Source organism: Boleophthalmus pectinirostris, unplaced genomic scaffold, assembly GCF_026225935.1.
Source record: "Boleophthalmus pectinirostris isolate CB_2022bp ecotype Guang Dong unplaced genomic scaffold, ASM2622593v1 HiC_scaffold_11, whole genome shotgun sequence".
Classification (NCBI taxonomy): Eukaryota; Metazoa; Chordata; class Actinopteri; order Gobiiformes; family Gobiidae; genus Boleophthalmus; species Boleophthalmus pectinirostris.
The window spans coordinates 14,973,288-14,995,787 of record NW_026570994.1 but is presented as its reverse complement, the minus strand read 5'-3'; the positions used below and the strand labels follow the sequence as shown (position 1 = coordinate 14,995,787).

General features: G+C 37.5%; 1 protein-coding gene and 1 pseudogene across 1 annotated transcript; one reads left to right on the top strand and one right to left on the bottom strand.

The window, feature by feature from the left end:
- The first annotated feature begins 5,789 nt into the window (after positions 1-5,789).
- LOC110153273 (metalloreductase STEAP3) lies at positions 5,790-22,137 on the top strand. The gene is made up of 6 exons (XM_020917154.2): positions 5,790-5,827; positions 7,362-7,591; positions 11,083-11,349; positions 12,258-12,785; positions 13,746-13,910; positions 19,208-22,137. Exons 2-6 carry the CDS (start codon positions 7,376-7,378, stop codon positions 19,493-19,495), a joined length of 1,464 nt encoding a protein of 487 aa, XP_020772813.1. The 5' UTR covers positions 5,790-5,827; positions 7,362-7,375; the 3' UTR covers positions 19,496-22,137.
- Positions 20,010-20,127, bottom strand: LOC129407207 (5S ribosomal RNA; annotated as a pseudogene).
- Positions 22,138-22,500: the final 363 nt, after the last annotated feature.

Below are 22,500 nucleotides of genomic sequence, written 5' to 3'. Positions count from 1 at the left end.
AGTGAATGAATCAAAACACAACTCCAGGTCTGTTTTTGATCAAGAAACAACATTATAACATGTCTTAAAGCTTGAGAAGAGTCAATTTTGCATAATACAGGACCTTTAACAACAAATTTTTTCATATTTTCAACATATTTTTTTCAATGTTTCCAAGCAACAAATGATACTATGCTTTATGCTGATTAATTGTGGTAGGAATCTGAAATTGTGTTTGAATTGAACTTGTAATCATTTCTAATTTTGCTCTTTTTATGTCTCTATCAATTTATCAGGCAAAATATCACTTTTATTTAATTTTACTTTTTATTTTCTGTTTTTATCATATTTAATTAAAAATATTAAGTGATACGGATGGAACAATAACCGAAATATTGTGATATCGTGATATTGTATCGTCAAAATTCTCATAATATTCTCAACGTCTCAACTCAATATCATGAGTTACAAGTCTTCTTTGCTTACATTAAGAGAAGACAGAGGAAACTACATAGACCATGATCCTTTGCTCCATTTCAGTACAAGCTACAAGAAGAAATAACAGTTTTAAGCACATTTAAGTCTTGTCAAAAGGCATTTTAAGAGAAAAAAGGAGCATATTCACAGTTTTAGTTGTTTAGCCTCCACAAAATATCACAATAAATATTGTACCGTGAGATGTATATCGTGAAAATATCGTATTGAGAGATTTGGATATTGTTACATCCCTAATCGTGAGCCTCCCCACCATATCGTGAGCTTTCCAACGATATCGCAATAAATATCGTACCCTGAGATTCATGCTGTGACGATATTGTATTGTGAGACTTGGATATCATCACACCCCTAATAAGTGATAAAGTGATAATATGTACTTTTTTTGTTTGCTACCCTTTTTGTATTTTGCTGTTGTAACACTACAATTTCACCCTTGCGTCAAATAAATTGTTTTAATCCTAAAAAACATCCATAAATTCCACATCCAATACCTTTCCCTTTGAATATTTTTTGTTTAGGACTGGCACAAATATTGCCTTAGTTATAACCCTTTTATATTACTCATCCTGCGTTTTGCCTGAGTTCCCCTTTGAAACATCCCTGTTGGAATGACCTTTTTGGATTCGTACAGTTAACTATGTCTTTGGGCCATCGTGAGCCACACACAGTACACTGCCTTTTATGCTTTATTTCTTCTTCCCAATGGCTGCTGTTGTAATATAATGATGTTTGTAGACTGCTGTGTCATGCTGGGAGCCAGTGGAGCACCAAATGAATCAGAAGTCATTATCTAACTCCTTGATTTCATCTCTGCAGTTCCTTTTGATGATATTAAAGGTGCATCGTGTAACTTTTTTGATGGAGGTTCCGTCAAATGTTACTCAATCCATCAAACTTTTTATGTGTAGAGCGCTCAAGGTGACCAAAGTGCTTCACGTTAGTCTTTGCAATGTCTGGAACCTCTATTAAACCCTTCTATCTTCATGGAGACCAAACCAGACCAAGTTACAGGTTAAAATGTTCCACAGTATTGCATTTAACTTCTTTATCTCGATGGAGGTCAAATTACAGGTAGGTGTATGCACATGATAGCACAGTTATTAGGCCAGATTATTTACGATTTTAAGTTACAGAGAGCAAAAGAAGAGAGGATTTTGCATTGTATTAAAAGTGAACTATATAACTTTTCTGGTCCAAAATGTCCTTGTCTCCATGGAAACTGCTTTGTCTGGAATGTTCCACAGTATCATTATGGTCTTAAACCTTTCTATCTGAGTGGAGACTGAACTAAACCAAGTTACAGATCAGATCTGTGGAGAAGCGACCACGCTCACAGTCAGAATGTTTTTCGAGGTATTTTTGAGCTATAAAACCACCTGTAATTTATTAAGTGTAACACAGAACTGTTTAAAGTCATTATGCGGAATATTCCAGACATATCCATACTCTGACTATTGCATTTTTTAAAGATTTTTAATTTTTTTTAATTTTTTTGAGTTCTGTTTTTACCGTATTTAATTACACATTATCTAAGGTATAAAGTGACAGTGAAATATGATTTAATTAATTTATTTATTTATTTATTTATAAATATGGTTTAATTTCATCTTCAATCATAAAAATATGTACTTACTGTATGTATGTATTTATTTATTGTACAATTTATTAATTTATTTTAGAGTTTGCTTTTTGCACTTTGCTGTTATAACACAATTTTATCAGTGCACCCAATAGATATTTAAAAATTTTTATTTATTGAACATAAATTACACATCAAATACATTTCTCTATGAATTTTCTCTAGTTTGGAACTAAAGTAGAGCTGTTTAATGTCACACTGTGGAACATTCCAAGCAGAACAATGACTTATCCATACTCTGATTATTGTATTTTTTATTTTAATTTTTTTTTAGAATTTGCGACATGTTTGTTAACTTTTTTGCATTTTGGTGCACTTTTTATTTATATTTATTGGACATAAATTACACATCAGATACATTTCTTTATGAATTTTCTCATGTTTGGAACTAAAATAGAGCTTTAAAAACATTCCAGGCAGAGCAATGACATATCCACTGAAACAAACAGGAGACACAGCCCCAGCCAAAAAGTTACATAGTGCAGCTTTAAGAAGATTTTTTTTTTTTTTCCTTCAATTGTCACGAGTTATTACGTTCAAGCTTTGCAGGAAAAACAACAAGATGGCGGTGACAGTTTGCACCATCAGCTCTTGTCTCAGAGTGTGACCCTAATGCCCAGTGAGGACGAGGACCACCACGGACTCCTCCCACCGCCCACATCCGCCCGCCCGCCCGCCCGCGCCGCCCGGCCCTCGAAAGCACAAACTAACACGGCTAACTGTGAGTAGCGCTTTGACATTGAAGCCCCATCGCATGTTAGCACCAAATAAATATAAGGTAATTACACCGGACAGACAGTTCACAGATTGAATGTTTTTCTTTCACTCTTCACTCATATATAGAATAGTTAAGGAGTAAATGCTCTATCCCTCAAACCAAAAAGCCAATTTTAAAGGTGCACTATGTAACCTGCCCCTGCTCGTCTCCATGGAGATGCTAATATGCCTGTAATGTTTCACAATATGGCATTCAACTTACTATGTAGCAATTTTTTTTTCAAATACACGTTAAATTTGCCTTGAAAAACATGCATTGTTACTATGAGTTACTTCTACATAGTCTTGAAACTTGGCGTAGTGCTGCCATCTACTTGTCTGCATGGAAATAGATGTGTTTAATGCCATACTGTGGAACATTCTTAGCCTGATTCATCAGTCAGTTTCTAATTGTGGAAACCGCCTGACCTCGCAGCATTAGGACTCGTTCTCTCGAGGGTAAGTGGGTATTTTTTAATTTATTCAACCAATCGCTGCTATTTGGTCAAGACCTACGTAATGCGCCAGAACGCTCAGTGGTGTCCAAGTAATTGTCGGCTTCGCAGCTCTTTGTGGAAACCGTCTGACCTCGCAGTGTCAGAATTTGTTCACTCAACGGTAGGTGGGTACTTTTTTCTCATTTAACCAATGCTGTCACTTATGTAACGCGTCGCTAACGGGACTAACTGGTATATTAAGCTTTTCCCAAATCCCGTAGGAAGAAAAACAGTAACGTCTTTCTCCTTGTTGAAATTAACCAAACATTCTCTTTATTCCGGCTTTAAATCCTTGATCTCGAGAATCGTTGACAACACAGAATATATGGCTCTTTGTTGATTGGTTGGTGCCCAAACTCGCACTTCGGGGATTTTTACAAACTGTCTAGTGTATTTTGATTCCTGACCTAGTCGCTGGAGAGAAATGAAATTGAGCGAAGGCACTATAGGTGGTGCCAGCCTGGGTACACATTTCAATGGAGAGAAGGAGGTTTTGGACCCTCTACCAGAAAAGTTTTATAGGGCGCCCTGTTTCACTGCTTGATAAAACGATGTATTTCTTTCTAGGACAGTTGGGCAATCCTCTCTTCTCAAAATTTCAGCCTATCGGACAAAGTCACTGTATGGGTCACTGCACCGGCAGCCACCAGTCAGTGATATCCATGAACCGGAGAGGCTTTTAAATTTGGGTATCTGTGCCAAGGACTACTAGTATAACCCAGAGTGCTGTAAACAGATGAAGCCGGGGCCACTGTATGTGAGTGTGACAGTGATGCAGTGTGGTGAAAGCCTGAGGGATTCAACCTTTTGCAAGTGGCAAAGGCAGCCATGATGAAGCCATGTTGACAGAGTCTAGCCCGGGGTCGGACCTCTTTTTAACACGCTTTGGTAGGCGAGGGTAGCAGTGACACAACAACAAACGGGGAAAAATACATCAAGTACTTCTAAATATGATTCATTGATAGAGGCTGGTTGCGTGAGCTTAAAGTTGCACTATGTAACTTTTCTGGTGAAAGGTCTTGTCTCGATGGAGATGTGATTTATTGGACCTTCTACCTGTAAAGTTACATTAGATTAGATTTGAAATACTTTATTATGTCAGTACAACAGTAGAATAATTACAGCTCAACATTTGGTTTAAGTATAAAGCTAAAGGCAACCAGAGTATAGACGACAAGGTGCAGATTTTCATGGTAACTAAGGCTATGTTTATTTGATAACGGTCTGAACAGAAGACGCAGAAGTGGCATGGCATCTTCACTTTTTATTCTGTGTTTAGACGAGCGTCTTCAGGAGCAAATCTGTGCACATACGGTGACGCAAAAGTGTGGAATTCGATTGGGTATGTATGCCAGGCGGCGAGGTGGTGATGTATGTGACGTAAACGCGTACGCGACGTGAGCAGATCTGACCAGAGTTTTGCGTCTTGGGCAGTGTAGATGGAAACGCTACGGCGGAGTGCAATCAACTTTTCCACTCTGGAGGGTGGTTTCAGATTTTTGCATCTTTAAGCCCCAAAATCGCCATCACCGTCTAAACAAAAGGCACTTCTGATAAAATATTTTGTTGTTTTTATTCGCAAGCATTCTCGTGTAAACAGGCCCTAATTATTATTACATGTACAGTTGCCAAAAGTATCGAAAATAATATACTAACTGATACTAAAACTAGTATTGAAACTAGATACTCATTTGAACACGTATCAATACTAAAAAGGTCTGTCTTTCTTAAATAGCTTTAGAATATGGAGCTGCGACATACACCTGGACAACTGAGGAATTACAGAGATAAAAAACCACATGGTAATATAAAAAAGTACTATGATTTAATATTGAAAATTACATTCTACTGTCTAAATAATGAGTAATTTTATTATCATTGTGGTATGAGAATCGGTTTTGAATATTTAGTCTAATCGTATCGAATTGGTATCGAAATTGAGTTTAAATTTTTTGTATTTTTTGTAGACCTATATTACAAGCTAGAATTATACTGAAGCATCTACGTCAAAATCTGCTCAATTACAGTAACTTGAGTATTTTACTTACTTACTTTGCACCCTTTGACTAAGAGGCTTGAAATAATATCTGGTGCTACAAAACTTGTCTTACATAACTTTAAAAAAAAATAATAATAATAAACTGTGCAAAGATAAAGGTTGAAAATATACTTGGAATTATCTGTATCTGATATATTGTGTTTTTCATGTTGGCTATTCTTAATTTTAAACCCCAAACGCTCCATTAAATGAATCAGACCTTAGTCATGAATGCTGTGTAGCTGTCATGTGTTTTGGTGTAACATTTCACGCACTTTGCCAACAGTTTTAGCGGTTATTTTTAATACGGGCTTGTGTTTTTATCTCGCGCTCACACTCGGGGGCGTGGTCTGGGCGGGGCTTACGTTTTGCGTCATTTATCAGGAAGAAACGACGCACAACGAGGAGCCAGGCGGCGAGGTGAGTACCACTAAATACTACTTTTATTATTGATTACGAGTAAAACATAATCAATTATCAATGTATTTAAACGTCTGTGGTTATCGCATTTAGTTTTAGCTCGTTTTAGTGTTTTCAAAGCTGCTGTTTCTTGAGTTAAAAGTTTACAAAAGTTGCCAAGGACGCTTAGCGAAGTGATATCACGCTGTGCACCGTTGTATCCCCAAACTTCATATATATTTTTTACCAATTTAATTTGTCATTACCAATTTTAATCTAACTATACTAAAAATGAATTAACCATGAGACGTTTCAAAATAAGGACAGTCGTTTCTTAAACTCGGCATTCAATATTTTCAGTTTTAGCACGTAATTACGAGCTAAGCCTCAGAAATTAAAGCGCAATCGTGCCTGTGTTGTGCTCGTTTTGACGAGACGGAGCGCTCTTTTTAGAAGGCGAACAAGGCGCTTTCTATTATTGTCTTCTTCAGTCATGCTTTATATTATTAACACGCCGATTCTAGGACATGTCAATTGAGACTGGGATAATAGTTTCAGCTCCTCTTGCAGAGCGTCTATAAAGGTGTCCTCAATTGACCCGTGATGATACAAAACCTAGTTATATTTTTGGACGACTATGAAATCTTATTACGATGGACTTGGTTAAATACTTTCTGTTATTGTTACTGTTACTGGCCTTTTTAGATACTTTTGTTGTAACTTTCTTATCACAAATGGCTTATTGCAAAGAGAGCAAGGACTAAATTAACAAACTCTTTATGTATACAGCTGTAATATGGTGCAAATTACTACTATTGTAATGAAATTTACTACAATGCTTTAACCATCTTTACTTAGTTTGTTATATCTACATCTTTTTGTGTATTGAGTAATTTCTTAAGGCTGTAAAATCAACTATTCTAACTCTCTCATGCCAAGTTTAGTCCAGGTTGTGGCAGTTAATCTGATTTATTTTAGTTCCTACAAGCAATCTTTCGATTTAGGAACAGTTTAGTTGTTGTAAATAGATGTATATTTCCAGAGATCTGTTTTATTTTAAGTAAAGCAGTATGTTAAAGCTGTGGTTGGATGCCAAAAATATGGAAACAATATTAAAAAAGTAAACAAAAAAATAACAGAACAGCCTAATAAAATGCTGGATCACTATAATGTCAGAATACCTTAGAATACGTAGACGTTAATCTGAGCTTTATTTCACTACAACCTAATGGATAAAGAATTGTTTTAGCTGGAACTATAACTGATGAGATGATTTGCGCTGTTAAAACAAGTCTCAAATTTTTAAAAAATGAAAATCAAACACATAAACAGGATCATAAACGCTCGTATTGATCACAGGCTTCTGGAAAAGTGCTGTTTAAATCCACTTAGTGTTTTTTTTCTTGAATTTTTAGACTATCTTAAAATATATTTGGCATGTGTGCATTGTGTCACCATGGTAACTTCTGGATATTTCACTGTAGAGATGCATGTAAAACCAATATTTTCCATAGTAACACCAGATAACTCAATTTTTGTGTCTCTCTCCCTGCAGACTGGTTGCTAAGCATGCCTGATGACATGGACAAACCTCTGATCCGTGACCGGGGCGCCAGACTCCTGGAGGCCGCTCAGTCTGAACCTGGGTCTCCTCAGGTCGGGATCTTGGGCACAGGGGACTTCTCTCGCTCTCTGGCCCGCCGTCTGGTCGCGGCCGGGTACCAGGTGGTGGTGGGCAGCCGTAACCCAAAACGATCGGCTGCTCTGTTTCCTGATGAGGCTGAGGTATGGGGGTTTTAATCACAAATATTCTAATTATACTAGAATTATTTCATTTTTTGACCTCTAACCTGCAATGGCAAAGGCACAGTGTGTAACTTTTTGGTTTGGGCGTCCGTCACCTGCTTGTTTGCGCGGATATGTCATTGCTCTGCCTGGAAAGTTCCACAGTATGACATTAAACAGCTCTACCTTACATTTACTCAATTACAGGTGGTTTTATAGCTCAAAAATACAGACATTCTGACTGTGCCTCTCCACTCTTGGTCTGGCTTAGTCTAAATAAAGATAGAAAGGTTTAATGCCATACTGTGAAACATTCCAGACAAAGCCAATGCCTCCATGTAGAAAAGCATCTGATCTGATCCACCGGAAAAGTTACACAATACACTTTTGATTGCGTTATATTGTGCTGCCCGATACTTTTTAACACTTCCACTTGACTGTTCTAATTGACTATATTTCCGTATAAATCATACATTTTTACCTTCTAAACTGTTTTCCCCTGTTGTTTCTCTTCCCTGTGATAATAATTACGTTATGTTTGTGTGGATTTCCTCTGCTTAGCCTAATTACTGTTGTCGTTCGACTGAAGGATTTGAGCAAAGCCTTGGCTGTGTGAGAACAATAAGATTTGGTTATTTTTTTTCCCAATAGTGAATATGTTAAGTATACTTGTTTTGGCAGGTACATGTGTAAGGGAAAAAGTTTAAAAAGCTTATTTTGTGTTAATGAATAGGTAATAGACAAGCTTATCATTAAAGGGCCCATATTACGTTGTTTTCTGATCTATGTTTTAATGTTGTTTCCTCGTCACAAACAGACCTGGAGTTGTGTTTTGTTTCATTCACACATGTTTAACTCACAAACCTTGAGGCTGAGTTCTCCTCTCAAACAGAAAAACACTCCGTTCCACCTTGTGATGTCATGTGGTAATACAGGAAGTGCCCCACTGCGTTTTTAAACTCCACACACCTTCACTAGAATCACTTGGATAAATTCAGCCCTGGAAATGCGAATCTCTACTGAACAAAAGATAAAAAGTAGCTGTCAACTGAAAAACTACATCTTCATGACATCACAAGGAGGAACAGAGCATTTTTGAGCTTTGGAGATGTAGACAGACTATTAATAAAGGATTACGCAAACTCAACTCCAGGTATGTTTTCGATGAGGTAACAACATTATAATGGTTAAAAGCTCAGAAGAGTCAATTTTGCGCAATATAGGACCTTGAATTTCCAGCCAGTGTTTGCTATTGTCTGGTGCCTTATTGCAAAACTGAAAACCCATAATTACATGAAATTATGCCTCGATGAAAACAAAGGTTAAAGTTATTTGGCGCTAATGATTTTATTTTGAACACTGCGATAATAACTGTTTACAACTCAAAATGACCATATTGCAGACGGGGGGACCCTTTTGGAACAATTACATTTGGTAACAGTAAAATTCTAACTTCTATCTAAATATTAAACTGTTCTACTTTAAAATGATAATGTAAGATGCTAAGATTATAATTTATCGTACTAATGTAATGTTAAGTTGCACTATGTAACTTTTCTGGTAAGAATCCAGCTCCTGGTTGTGTCCATGGAGATGTGCTTTACCTGGAATGTACCAAAGTATGGCATTAAACTTGCTTTTTATTTAGTTATAAGTGTTTTTTTATACTAAAACAAGACCCACCTCTTCACAAATCAGACCTGTAAATTGGCTTGGTGCTTCTCCGTGAAAATAGATCAGTTTAATATCATACTGTGAAAAATTCCAGGCAAAGCAACAACATCTCCATGGTGACAGAAAGTTACAGAGTGCACCTTTAAGGACATAGTGATTGTCTCTGCAGTATGATGCGATTTTTGTAGTTGGTATGTCCTAATCTTGTTTCAGTCCTCCATAAGACTCAAAAGCATTTTCAGTAATCCATCGACAATAAATATTTTTTGTAGACAACAGAATTAAAATTTCAACACAAAGCATTTACTTCAGATATAGATAATTCTGAAACTACTGAGGAAAGCTCCAATTAATGTCTATGTGTGTGTTTTTTTAATCTAACCTAATTACAACCATTTCCCTCTAGACAGAAAAATGTTGCGCCACTTTAAAGATGCATCATGTAACTTTTTTCTTTCTTGAGGGGGTATGCCATCTTCATCTTGTCTCCATGGAGATGTTATTGCTTTGCCTGGAATAATTCACAGTATGGCATTAAAACGAAGTACATGTTATAGGTATAGTCTGTGAAAAGATGCGTTTTTCTAGATAGTTTTGAGCAATAAAAACACTCATAAATGAAGTTTAATGGCATACTGCGGAACATTCCAAGCAGACACAACATGAAGACAAGTAGAAAAGTTGCACAGTGCACATTTATCAACAGATAGACACATACTTTATATTTTTATTACTCGTATTCTGCCGTAACTTTTATAACAGTCTTATGACAGTCACAGTATAGTCACAGTATTTCCTTGAAGTGTTCCTGAAAACCTAGAAGATGATGTTTAACAAGCATAAAAACAACAATAAACTCAGGAAACTGAAGTGCATATGAGGTTAGACACCTCATTTCACAACCTCCTCAAAATACTGTGATATGGGCTCTTTAAAGTGGGCCTATGATGCACTAGACTTTTCAGAGCTTTTAATCTAAATGTTATAGTTGTTTCCCTTTCTCATTTACGCACCTGAAGTTGTATTTGGAGTGTTTTGTGCACCACCGGAACACGCCTGTGGCTATGTACTTACTTCATTTTCTGATATTATTTTCTTTATATATGATACATGTAGGATTCGACAGCATCACAAATTATTTTTTTTAAGAATAAAAAAAACAAAACAAAAAAAACAAAGCTTGTTAGTGTGATCTGTAGCTATCCATAGGAGGTGCCACCAACTTCACAACTCTTTTGTTGTGATGACGTTTGCGCAAACTTGTTTCTTCTTATAAATCATTTTAGACAAATATTGAGATTTAAAATATCCAAATAATAACAAAATGATCCACCGGTGTCACAAATTACAGCTATTACAAGACAAATTACAAGACACAAGCACAATAGGTGGCCATGGCCTAGCACCAAAGTACGTCTCTTAGTGGACCTCAGGGACTGGTCTCTTGCTCTAGCCCTGATGTAGTCCTGGTTCAGTTCTGGTTTAGTCTTGGTTTAGTCCTGGCCTACTGCTGGTGCCCAGAGTCAGGACCAAATATGGGGGCTCAGAGTTTCAGTTTTATGCAGCTAAAATCTGGGACAGTCTTCCTAAAGATGTGAGACAGGCCTCTACTTTGACTGTGATTAAATCCAATGGTTTGTTTTAACTGTGCATATACTGAAAGGTTTTTTATTCAACACTCTTCTCTTTTAATGTAAACTTGATGATGATTATTTATGCACTGATTTGTTTGTATTGTGATTTTAATGTATTTCTTATTCTGTAAAGCACTTTAAAAAACTTTATGTATATCTTTAACGGTTTCTGGTTTTGTTTAGGTGGTGTCCCAACTGGAAGCCGTGAGCCAGGCTGACATACTCTTCGTGGCCTTATTCCCAGAGCATTACTCGTCTCTGGTGGAGCTGAAGCAGGCTTTGGCCGGGAGGGTCCTGGTGGATGTGAGTAATGGGCTGTACCTCAGTCAGATCGGACCCTCAAACGCCGAACAGCTCGCCGCCATGTTTCCCGAGAGCCACGTGGTCAAAGGGTTCAACACCATCTCCGCCTGGACGCTACAGACCGGACCCAGAGATGGTAGTCGACAGGTATATGGGATAAAAGAGTGGATGCTTATTTAATTTGTTAGAAAAATATGTTGTAGAATTTGTATCCATGGTTTCAGAGTGAGAAAATTGAGCACTGTTGCCAGGGCTGCAATTAATACAACAATTTTGTCTCATTAAATAGTGAAAAATACAGAAAATGGTGCCTAGAAACAGCAAGTTGAAACCAAGTTGCTGTTTTGTTTTGTTTTTTGACCTAGAACACCTTAAAAAATACGGATTCTTACTGTGAGAGGGCTTGTCTCGCCACAGATCTGACCGGTAGCTTGGCCTGGTTACTTACTTAATTTGTTGTAAAAAATACAAAAAGTCATTTCTCCAAGATGAGAGCACAGTTCCGCAGTATGGCATTAATCATATCTATCTTGCATTTATTAAATTGCAGGTGTTTTATTGCCTCAAAATAATAAAGTGTTCCTTAACCCTAACTCTAACCTTCTTACTTTGAGTTAGCTTGCCTTTCCACAGATCTGACCTATAACTTGGCATGGTGTCGTCGAGTTCTTGTCTCATACGTTTAATGCCATACTGTGGAACATTCCAGGTAAAGCAATAGCATCTTCATTGTGTCAAGAAAATGTCGCACTCTCCACCAGAAAAAAAATACATGCAACTTTATATACTGAGGAAAAGGGTTTTTTATATTAACTTTGCACACTTAGTGGACTTTGTAGACTTTTAATGTCACAGCCATGATTTAGACTTTGTTTTTCACTGAACCGTGTCAAATCTTAATGAATCGAAAGTGCAGTGTGTCGAAAAATGTATCGTATCGTGGCCTATGTGTCGAGATATGTATCGTATCGGCAACTTCTTAATCATACCCAGCCCTATCAATAACGTAAGTCAAAAAACAAATACTAAACTGATTCCTGTCTTTTCTCTTGCAGGTTTTTCTGTGCAGTGACAGTAGCGCGGCCAAAGTTTCGGTCTCTCAGCTGTGCCGGAGAATGGGCTTCATCCCTGTCGACATGGGCCTTTTATCTGCCTCTTTGGAAATCGAAAACATGCCTTTATATCTATTCCCGTCATGGAAAATCCCGGTGCTCCTCTCTTTCGCGCTTTTCCTATTTTTTTACCTGTACAACTTTGTCCGAGAAGTCTTGCATCCTTACTTGACGTCTAACAAATACACTTTCTACAAAATGCCGATTGAGTTGGTGAATGTGACTCTGCCCTGTGTGGCGCTGGTGATGCTTACGCTCGTCTACGTGCCAGGTCTATGCGCGGCGTTCCTGCAGTTGAGGTGGGGGACGAAATACAAGCGATTCCCGGACTTTTTGGATAAATGGCTGATTCGGAGGAAGCAGTTTGGGTTGTGTAGTTTTCTCTGTGCTGCATTACACATGATCTACAGTCTGTGTTTACCGATGAGGAAGTCTGCACGCTACACGATGCTAAACCAGGCTTTTAAACAGGTACGTTAGAGCTGTACTGGATACTGTCTGTGCTTGATTAGTGCATTTCTTTCTGCCAAATTCAAGAGTAATGTTTTTAAATGGTTGCATATGTTTTGACATTAGTTTATCTTATGTTGTCAGTGTTTTATGTGAACTTTGAGAGTCTAAAATTTGCAGACATACAGATCCAAATAGCCAAGAGCAAAATTTGAATGTAACCATATGTTTTTGTAAATATGAGAACTAAACCAGGACTAAACCAGTGATGTACTGGTCTAAGGACTTAATCTAAACCAGGGCTTAATGCAGACTAAACCAGGACTAAACCAGGACCTGAATTAGAACTTAAACCAGGACTAAATAGAGACTACACCAGGATATAATCAGGTCTAAACAAAGATTTAATTCAGGATATGTAGCAAATATAACCCAAAACTAAACCAAAACTTGGTTCAAAACCATAATAGGACTAAACCAGAACTAAACCAGAGTTGAACCTGGGCTAAACCAGAATGAAACCAGGGATAAACCAACACTGAACCAGTATTAAACTAGGGCTGAACCAGGGCTGAACCAGGACTAAACCGGCACTCAACTGGGGCTGAACCGCAGCTAAGCCAGGGCTGAACCGCGGCTGAACCGCAGCTAAGCCGGGGATGAACCACGGCTGAACCGCGGCTAAGCCAGGGCTAAACCACGTCTGAACCGCGGCTAAACCAGGGCTAAACCAGGGCTAAACCAGAACTAATCCAGGTCTAATCCAGGTCTAATCCAGGTCTAAACCAGATCTAAACCAGGATCAAACCAGGACCAAACCAGGACTAAACCAGACCACCTTTTACTATATCCAACTATATTAGGGCTATCACAATGTATAAATATTATGAGAAGAAGTCAAAAACGTTCAATACGGTAAACTTTACTGTATTTGTTTATGTATTTATTTATTTATTCATTCATCCGTTCATCCATGTCCAGGTGAAAGCTGGCATAGAGGACTCGTGGGTGGATGAGGAGGTGTGGAGGATGGAGCTGTACGTTTCCGTGGGGATAATGGCGATCGGGCTCCTGTCTCTGCTCGCCGTCACGTCACTGCCCTCTGTGGCCAACACAGTCAACTGGAGAGAGTTCAGCTTCATACAGGTACTAATGTTGTGTCACTGAATATCCATGGGTTTCAGAATGATGAAAAATGAGCACTGTTGCCATAGCGACTGACAATACAAAAGTAAATGTTATATATGATTTTTACCTTTAAAACCATATTATATTGTCGTCATATCAAAAACATACCCAAAGTTGTATTTTTGCTTCTTTCATGCTTGTTTTATTTATCCATTAATCCAAAGCCATTTTCTCTGAGCACACAAAAATGCCAGTTTTGTTGCGTCATAGATAAAACTGCAGACTGCTTGGACTGCACTGTGTAACTTTTCTGAGTTGGTCACCTGCTTGCCTAATTGAGATATTATTGCTTTACCTGCAATGTTTTACACTGTTAAATATGTTATTTTGCACAAAAAACATGCATTCTTGTTGTTGTTGCTGGGGTTGCCTCTCCACAGATATGACATGTAACCTGGTCTGGGAGCAGATTCTCCACTAAAAAAGTTACATATCGCAGCTCTAAGTATACTTTTTAATACATTTATAACTGATAACACTTAGGGATGTAACAATAACCGAAATATCATGATATTGTATCGTCAGAAGTCTCACAGTAATATTGTAGGCTGTCACAGTATATCGAATCACAAGTTCCTTTGCTTAAATGCATGGTTTTATAGTAGCAACAGCTTGTAAACATGGGGAACTACATTTCCCATGATTCATTTCAGTGCAGACAACATGAAGAAATATGTTTTTTACTTGGATTCTTGGGATTATGACTGTAATAATTCACACCAAAATCTTGTCAAGGTGTTTTAAAAGCTAATCTACAGTTATATCAGCCTCTCTGAAATATCGCAGAAAAATATCGTACGGTGAGATGCATATCGTGATAATATCGTACCGTGAGATTTGGATATCGTTACATCCCAAATAACACTACATTTGATTCACCGGATACTTAAAATATGGGATTCTGACCCATTTCTGTTTTTTTTTTTTTGTTTTTTTTAATTTAGCATGAGCATCCTCCGGTGGCTTGACCCTTTTCTTTTTAGTTTATTTATTTTATTGTCATTTACTACAAAACCTTACATTTGCGTTCACTAATGAGAACTCACAGCAGCAATGACAGTGTTTTTACATAGCTCACATTTCCAAAACATTTTTTTTTCTTTTGCCTGATTCATTCACGTAACAATAGCGGAGACAGCCTTGGACATATTTAGTCTTTAGTTATTCTACGTATGCCCCAGTTTCTGATGTTAAACTTCCTCTGTGACAAATGCATCAGGAGGGGGCTGACTCACCCTAGTCCCCTCTCATCGGCCATATTGTTCCCCCTTCATCTTTCACTTAAAATAATCCGGTGCCCGTCAGATTAGTCATGTGCTAGCCTCGCCGAGTCATGAGGCACGGCAGCTAGTACAGAGCTACATCTGGTTAGCTTTAGCTTCAGTACATACGAAAGCCCCAGTTACACGTTACACAGAATTAAAGGTCTTATATTACGCAAATTTGACTCTTGTGAGCTTTTAGCCGTGTTATAATGTTGTTACCTTCTCAAAAACGTACCCGGAGTTGTGTTTTGTTTTGTTTCATTCACTAGGGATGTAACGATATCCAAATCTCTTAGTACGATATTATCACGATATGCATCTCACGGTACGATATTTATTGCGATATTTTGGAGAGGCTGATGTAATTTAATTAAGATAGAACACTTTTTTTGCTTTAAAATACCTTGACAAGACTTTGGTGTGAATTATTTCTGTCATAATCCCAAGAATTCAAGTAAAAAACATATTTCTTCATCTTGTCTGCACTGAAATGCATCATGGGATATGTAGTTCCTGATGTTTATAAGCTGTTACTACTATAAAACCATGCATTTAAGCAAAGGATTTTGTAATTCGATATCTTGTGACAGCCCACGGTATTACTGTGAGACTTTTGACGATACAATATCATGATGTTTCAGTTATTGTTACATCCCTATTATTCACACACGTTTACGTAATCCTGTATTATTAGTCTGTCTACATCTCAAACACTCTAAATGCTCTGTTCCACCTTGTGATGTCTTGAAGTGGTAGTTTTCAAGTCCCATTTACCTTTTGTTCAATAGAGAGTGGTTGAAATTATGAGTTTAAAACACAGTAGAGTACTCCCTGCATTACCACGTGACATCACAAGGTGGAACAGGGCATTTTCTGTTTGAGTGAAGACGTCATCTTAAATATGCAGAATTTGTGTGTTTAAACATGTGTGAATGAAACAACTCCAGGTATGTATGTGATGAGGAAACGATATTTAAACACAGATTTGCTGCATTGTGTCCTTATGTGGATCTGTCCTTTTGTTAAAAATAGTTACAATACAATATGATAAGTCTTTGGTAAGTCGTACCAATAGAAAATCCACTCTTTAGTACTTGCTCTGTTCCCAAATACAGATAGTTCTACATATTATACTGTTATTGCATTCTGCTGACATGTCCTTAGGCTGGACACTAGATAATTTCCCATTTACCTACAAGTATCATGTGTATTGTTTTGTATTTGTTTTGTGTTTTGTGTTTGTGTTGCATTGTGTTGCATGAGTTTAGTTCACTAATGCTCATACACTATAATACCAATTTACAATAGTGGTAGCTGAAATAATAGTTGTATGAGAAAAAGAAGTTAGAAGTAGTAGCAGATGTAGTTACTACTACTAAGTACTACTAGGTGGGGCAAGAAAGTGTACCCTAATAGTAATAGTAATAGTAGTAACAGCAGTAGTAGCAGCATTAGTAATAGTAGTAGTAGCAGTACTTCTAATAATAATAGTAGCAATAGCAGTAGTACTAGTAGCAGTAATTCTGATAATAGTAGTAGTAGTAGTAGTAGTAGTAGTAGTAGTAGTAGTAGTAGTAGTAGTAGTAGTAGTAGTAGTAGTAGTAGTAGTAGTAGTAGTAGTAGTAGTAGTAGTAGTAGTAGTAGTAGTAGTAGTAGCAGTACTTATAATGAATCAAATTCAATTCCCCATACTATTATTTCAAACTGTTGTGGAAAAGCTAGTAGAATTTTTGCAGTCATTATCAGTTGCAAATATCTCAAAATCAGCATTTAACTTTTCCCCCAATTTTCCTTTTTCTGTTGTGAACTGCTGGCTAGTAATTTAAATAGTAATGAGATATTTTTTTCAGTTCTAAAACATTTTCTCTCCACTCAGCTGCAGTGGCTTGAGGTGCAATGGCGAGTACATGACAGTTACAGCTCTCCCCCCATTACCACGTACATAATATTTAATGTATAAAACCCCTGGGACCAAACATAGAAGGTGTTGCTGACTTGATTTGCCTCTGTGTTCACTAATTACTGACAGCATGAGTCAGCTCGGTTCATATAGGTCACATGTGTTGGGTCAGAGCGCATCCTCTTGTTCTCCATCAGCTACGAGCCTCATGAGCTAATGAACGTGACTGGTTAGAGGACGCACTGACTCCAATACTTTATTTGATACAGTAAGACGTATAGATGGGTTCAATTTAGATGTTTTGACTCTGGAGACAAGTAGGTGATGTCACTAGGCCAGATCTGTGGAGAGGCAAGCCTGTTGATCATGAAAATGTTTTTCACTGAGCATCATAATCCATAATTGAACAAATACAAGATGGATGATGGATGAAGTATGGATAATACCACACTAGGGATGTAACAATAACCGAAATATTGTGATATCGTATCGTCAAAGTTCTCACAATAATATTGTGAACCATCACAATATATCGAATTACGAAGTCTCTGTCTTTTTTCAGCTATTGCTGCACTGTAACTCTTAATTTAAGCAGAGAGAACTACACAGACCATGATCCTTTGCTGCATTTCAGTGTAGACTGAAATAACAATTCTAAGCACTTTTAAGTCTTAGTTCTTTGTATTAAGTCTTCTCAAGGCATTTTAAGAGGAAAAAGTCACATATTAACAGTTTTGTTAGCCTCCACAAAATATCACTATAAATATCATACCGAGAGATGTATATCGTGAAAATATCGTACCGAGAGATTTGGATATTGTTACATCCCTAATCATGAGCCTCCCCACCATATTGTGAGTTTTCCGTACGATATCGCAATAAACGATGTACCGTGAGGTTCATGCTGGGACGATGTCGTATCGTGAGACTTGGATATTGTTATATCCCCCATAACACACAGTGGAAGATTCCAAGCAAAACAATTATATTTAAAACAACATTATAGCCACATTATGTAACCTTTTAGCCAAAAAATAGACTAAAATAAAAGCGTGTTTTTTTGTCATTTTGGTTGTTTATTTCACTGAAAAATGTGTTTCCTTATTGTGAGTGGGATTGCATCTCAACAAACCTGACTCTTATTTAGACTTAGACAAACTTTATTGATCCACAAGGGAAATTATTTGGACACAGCAGCTCAAACATCACAATAAATATAATAACAAAGAGCAAAAATATAAATGGTAATAATAAATTCTAAAAAAGATAGCAAGAGACAGGTGTTAAATAAGACATAATTATATAAACGTAAATGTACAAGTCAAAATAAAATAGAAAGCTAAATAATAAAATATAAAATCACAGCTTTATACGAGAGGTCATAGAAAGACAGTGCAACAATGATATGATGATTGACAGGACATGAGGCTGAGTTGTTGTGCAGTTGTAGGGAGTATTATCTGTTACATAAGGGTGAGTTGTACAGTTGTAGGGATTATTATCAATTACATAAGGGTGAGTTGTTGTACAGTTGTAGGGAGTATGTACAGTTGTAGGGAGTATACATAAGGGTGAGTTGTTGTACAGTTGTAGGGAGTATTATCCATTGCATAAGGGTGAGTTATTGTACAGTTGTAGGGAGTATTATCTGTTACATAAGTGTGAGTTGTACAGTTGTAGGGAGTATTATCTGCTACATAAGGGTGAGTTGTTGTACAGTTGTAGGGAGCATTATCTGTTACAAAAGAGTGAGTAGTTGTACAGTTGTGGGGAGTATTATCTGCTACATAAGGGTGAGTTGTTGTACAGTTGTAGGGAGTATTATCTGCTACATAAGGGTGAGTTGTTGTACAGTTGTAGGGAGCATTATCTGTTACAAAAGAGTGAGTAGTTGTACAGTTGTGGGGAGTATTATCTGTTACATAAGGATGATTGATTGCGAATGTGCGCATTGTGTCTTCATGATAACTGCTGAACATTCCACCATTAGAAATACATGTAGAACACCCCCAGTTTGATGTCACTGCATAGTATCAAGTGTCTTATTTACCAGAATGAATCTCCACAGTTCCTGTTTTGTTGTTTTTCAGTCGTCTCTGGGCCACTGCGCTCTGTTCATGGCCACACTCCACACCTGTCTGTTCGGCTGGACCAGAGCGTTCGACCCAAAGCAGTACCACTTCTACCTCCCCCCCACCTTCCTCCTCGTGGTCATCCCCCCCGTCCTGGTCCTGATTCTCCGCTCGCTCCTCTTCCTGCCCTGCGTCGCTCTCAAACTCGGGAAAATCCGCCGAGGCTGGGAGAAGAGTCGGAATATTAGATTCACGCTGCCAGACGAAGACGGCCGCAACGGGCTGGAAGATGTCAGCCATGTCTGAGATCAAGCTAGTATGCTAACTCCCGCCGGAATGAATGACGAATATATCCTTGAAACGCATTGAAGGCTCCTCTCCAGGCTTTTCTAACTGTCCTCTAAATCTGTAGAGTTAAAAGCATAATGTAGATATTTTCCAATGAACTTTGTTGCACTAAGTTGTATGTTTGTGTTTGTATTTTCAGTGTTTCTGTTGTACAAAAATCAGGCGTAGCATTTTAACTACTGACAAGTGAAGTGTACGTTATGTTTTTATCATGGTCACTCTTTGTAAGTGGCATATTTTAAAGATGGGGTAAAACTTTTGTACCCTGTTATCATCAAAGATCAAAAACATGCCAGAATATAGTATTTTCAACACGATAAAGGCAACATGGTGATTGAAATATGTAAACGGCTAGCACTTAATTCTAAATCTTTATTTTATATCGCACGCACACACACGCCACTTTCATACTAGGCAATGTGGGTGAAGTGTCTTGCCTAAAGACACAACAACGTTTTTTGTGACTGGCGCCCCCCTGTGGCACCTGATTTTCCCACTATTCTCCCATCCAAGTACTAACCAGGCCCGACCTTGCTTAGCTTCTGAGATCTGATGGGATCAGGCTTTGACAAGTTGGTATGGTCACGTAATTCCTCCTCGTCTTCAAATTTGATGAGTTAGAACAGTGGTGACAAGCCCAAACATACAATATTTTGATGGAAACAATGACACCAATTAAGTAAATACTATGAGAAAATCTTTCATTCAGATTTGGTTTTAAACATGACTTACTGTTGCAGGGACTGATAGGGCTATGATTGGCATATTTTCTTACCGGTGAGTGGACCCTGGCCTCTAAAAGAAATTTGTGGTGATCTCAGCTCTGCCCAGTGAGTGCGATTGTGTCCTTGAGCAAGTCACTTCACCCACCAGTTCAGTATTAAGGATTGGCTGTAGATCTATCCTTTTAAAAAGATCCAATCCAACTTTATTTTTATAGCACATTTTACCAACGCAAACACTCCAAAGCGCTGCACAGAGTAGGCACAATATAAATTAACACATTAAATACAATAAAGCATAAAATAAATAAATAAGTGAGTCAGTAAAAAACAAAAAATGCTAAAGTTAGCAAATAGAGAAATAGCCAATAAAATCAATAAAAAAACAGTCAGAGGACCGCACAGTTCTCACGGCGTGTTAAAAGCCAGTGAGTAAAAGTGTGTTTTTAAATGAGACTTAAAAGAATCGACTGAAGAAGGGGGAGAGCGTTCCAAAGTTTGGGGTTAACCACCGAAAAGGCCCGGTCAACCCCTGCTTTTGAGTCTCGTTTTTTTTTTGGGGCGACAAGTTGTAGCTGGCCCTCAGACCTCAGCGCGCGAAGGAGTGTAGCGATGAGGGAATCAGGTCTGAAATGTACGTTGGGGCCAGTCCATGACGTGCTTTAAAAGCGTGTTTCCCAAACGTTTTTTCTGGGGTACCCTATTTTAAAAGTCACAAACCTTGGCGACCCAAGTCAATAGACATTATTCGTAAATCACAAAAAAAGGTGGATTTGACCATTATTGAACATTAATGAGGATATTTTATTGTTGACTGAGTGATCGTGTCTCTGAACAATTAGTATTACTCAAGTTTTAGTCATTGAAGCAGCAATAAAATGTACGCATAAGTCGCCTATTTGGACATTAAATGTAGCCCATTTCTGTTTCTTTTCAACATTCAATTGAACCAGCAATATTGAAACAAAATAGTCAATAAAATAATTACAAAAAGACACTTCTAATGCGATAGGTGGGAATGTCTGCGTTTTTGTAGCGCAATCCAGTCCAGGGTGAAGCAAGAGAGCACAACAGGCACTTATCAGACGACCCTAAAAAAATCTCTTGCGAACCACCTGAGGATCGCGACCCAGTCTTTGGGAAACAAACAATAACATTTTTAAATTAACTCTAAAATGAATGAGGAGCCAGTGCAATGAGAATAGAATAGGTACAATGTTTTCTCTATGATGTGTGCCGGTTAAAAGACGTGCTGCAGAAAGATATAAAGCTGCACGAAGAATCATGACTGAAAAATTGCTAGAATTAAGAATAAATTAATTGACTAATGATCAAGAAAAACTGGGTCAGAGAATCCGCTCGTCTCGCGTAGGACTTTCCCAGTGTCTCCAGATAGATGGTTATAATGTTATGGCCCACTGCTTTATTCAATCACAAGTTTTCTCCTTGAACTTCTGTTAATTTCATGTTGTACTAATGAGGTGTGCTTTGTGTCACCTGTTTTGCTCCTTGTTTTGATGCTGCTGTTTTGACTCATGCCACACTGGCCCCGGTCAACAGCCTTTAATTAGCAGGACACTCTACGACACTCTATTATTTATTAATTTTTATCTTTATGTCAGTGTCACGAAAAAAAAAATTAAATAAATAAAAAATCAACTGTAGGTATGTCACTTTTACTTTTACTATTCCTAAAAAAATTTATTTATTAACATTATTTGAATCAGATGTATATTATGCAGAGATTAAGACTATAAAGATTTAAGATTTTTTTTTTATCTGTTTGTGCCAAAGATGTTACTTGATCTTTTTAGTACAATGTAAAATGTGTGTATGCAAACATTCTTACACTGTACATTAAAATGCTTTTTTCTAGTTTTTTTGTTGTTGTTTGTTTTCTTTGACCTGTCTGTGCTGAATAGTGTTTGGCGTTATACTGCACTGCCATCTGCTGGTCAAGTTGTTAATTGCAGCAAAATGAAACATTCACTTTTGGTAAAATACTCATGATTTTTAGGTTACTGAGCTGTTCAAAAATAATGGTACACGTATGATTTCATGTAGTCGACCATTTTGTGTTGAGTTGTTAATTACCATGACAACGGTGATACATTTTCATCACTTATTCATCACTGAAAACCAAGGACAGAGGACTAGTTTTGAATATGAGTTTGCCTTTTTACAATCCAAACTAGTATTCAGACTGCTTCACTCCTCAGTATCGCAGCAAGTGCAGTCCTG

Coding starts and splice junctions, on each gene's coding strand:
- LOC110153273 (XM_020917154.2), top strand. CDS start 7,376: ATGCCTGATGACATGGACAAACCTCTGATCCGTGACCGGGGCGCCAGA. Junction 7,592..11,082: donor TGTTTCCTGATGAGGCTGAG/GTATGGGGGTTT, acceptor GGTTTTGTTTAG/GTGGTGTCCCAACTGGAAGC. Junction 12,786..13,745: donor TAAACCAGGCTTTTAAACAG/GTACGTTAGAGC, acceptor ATCCATGTCCAG/GTGAAAGCTGGCATAGAGGA.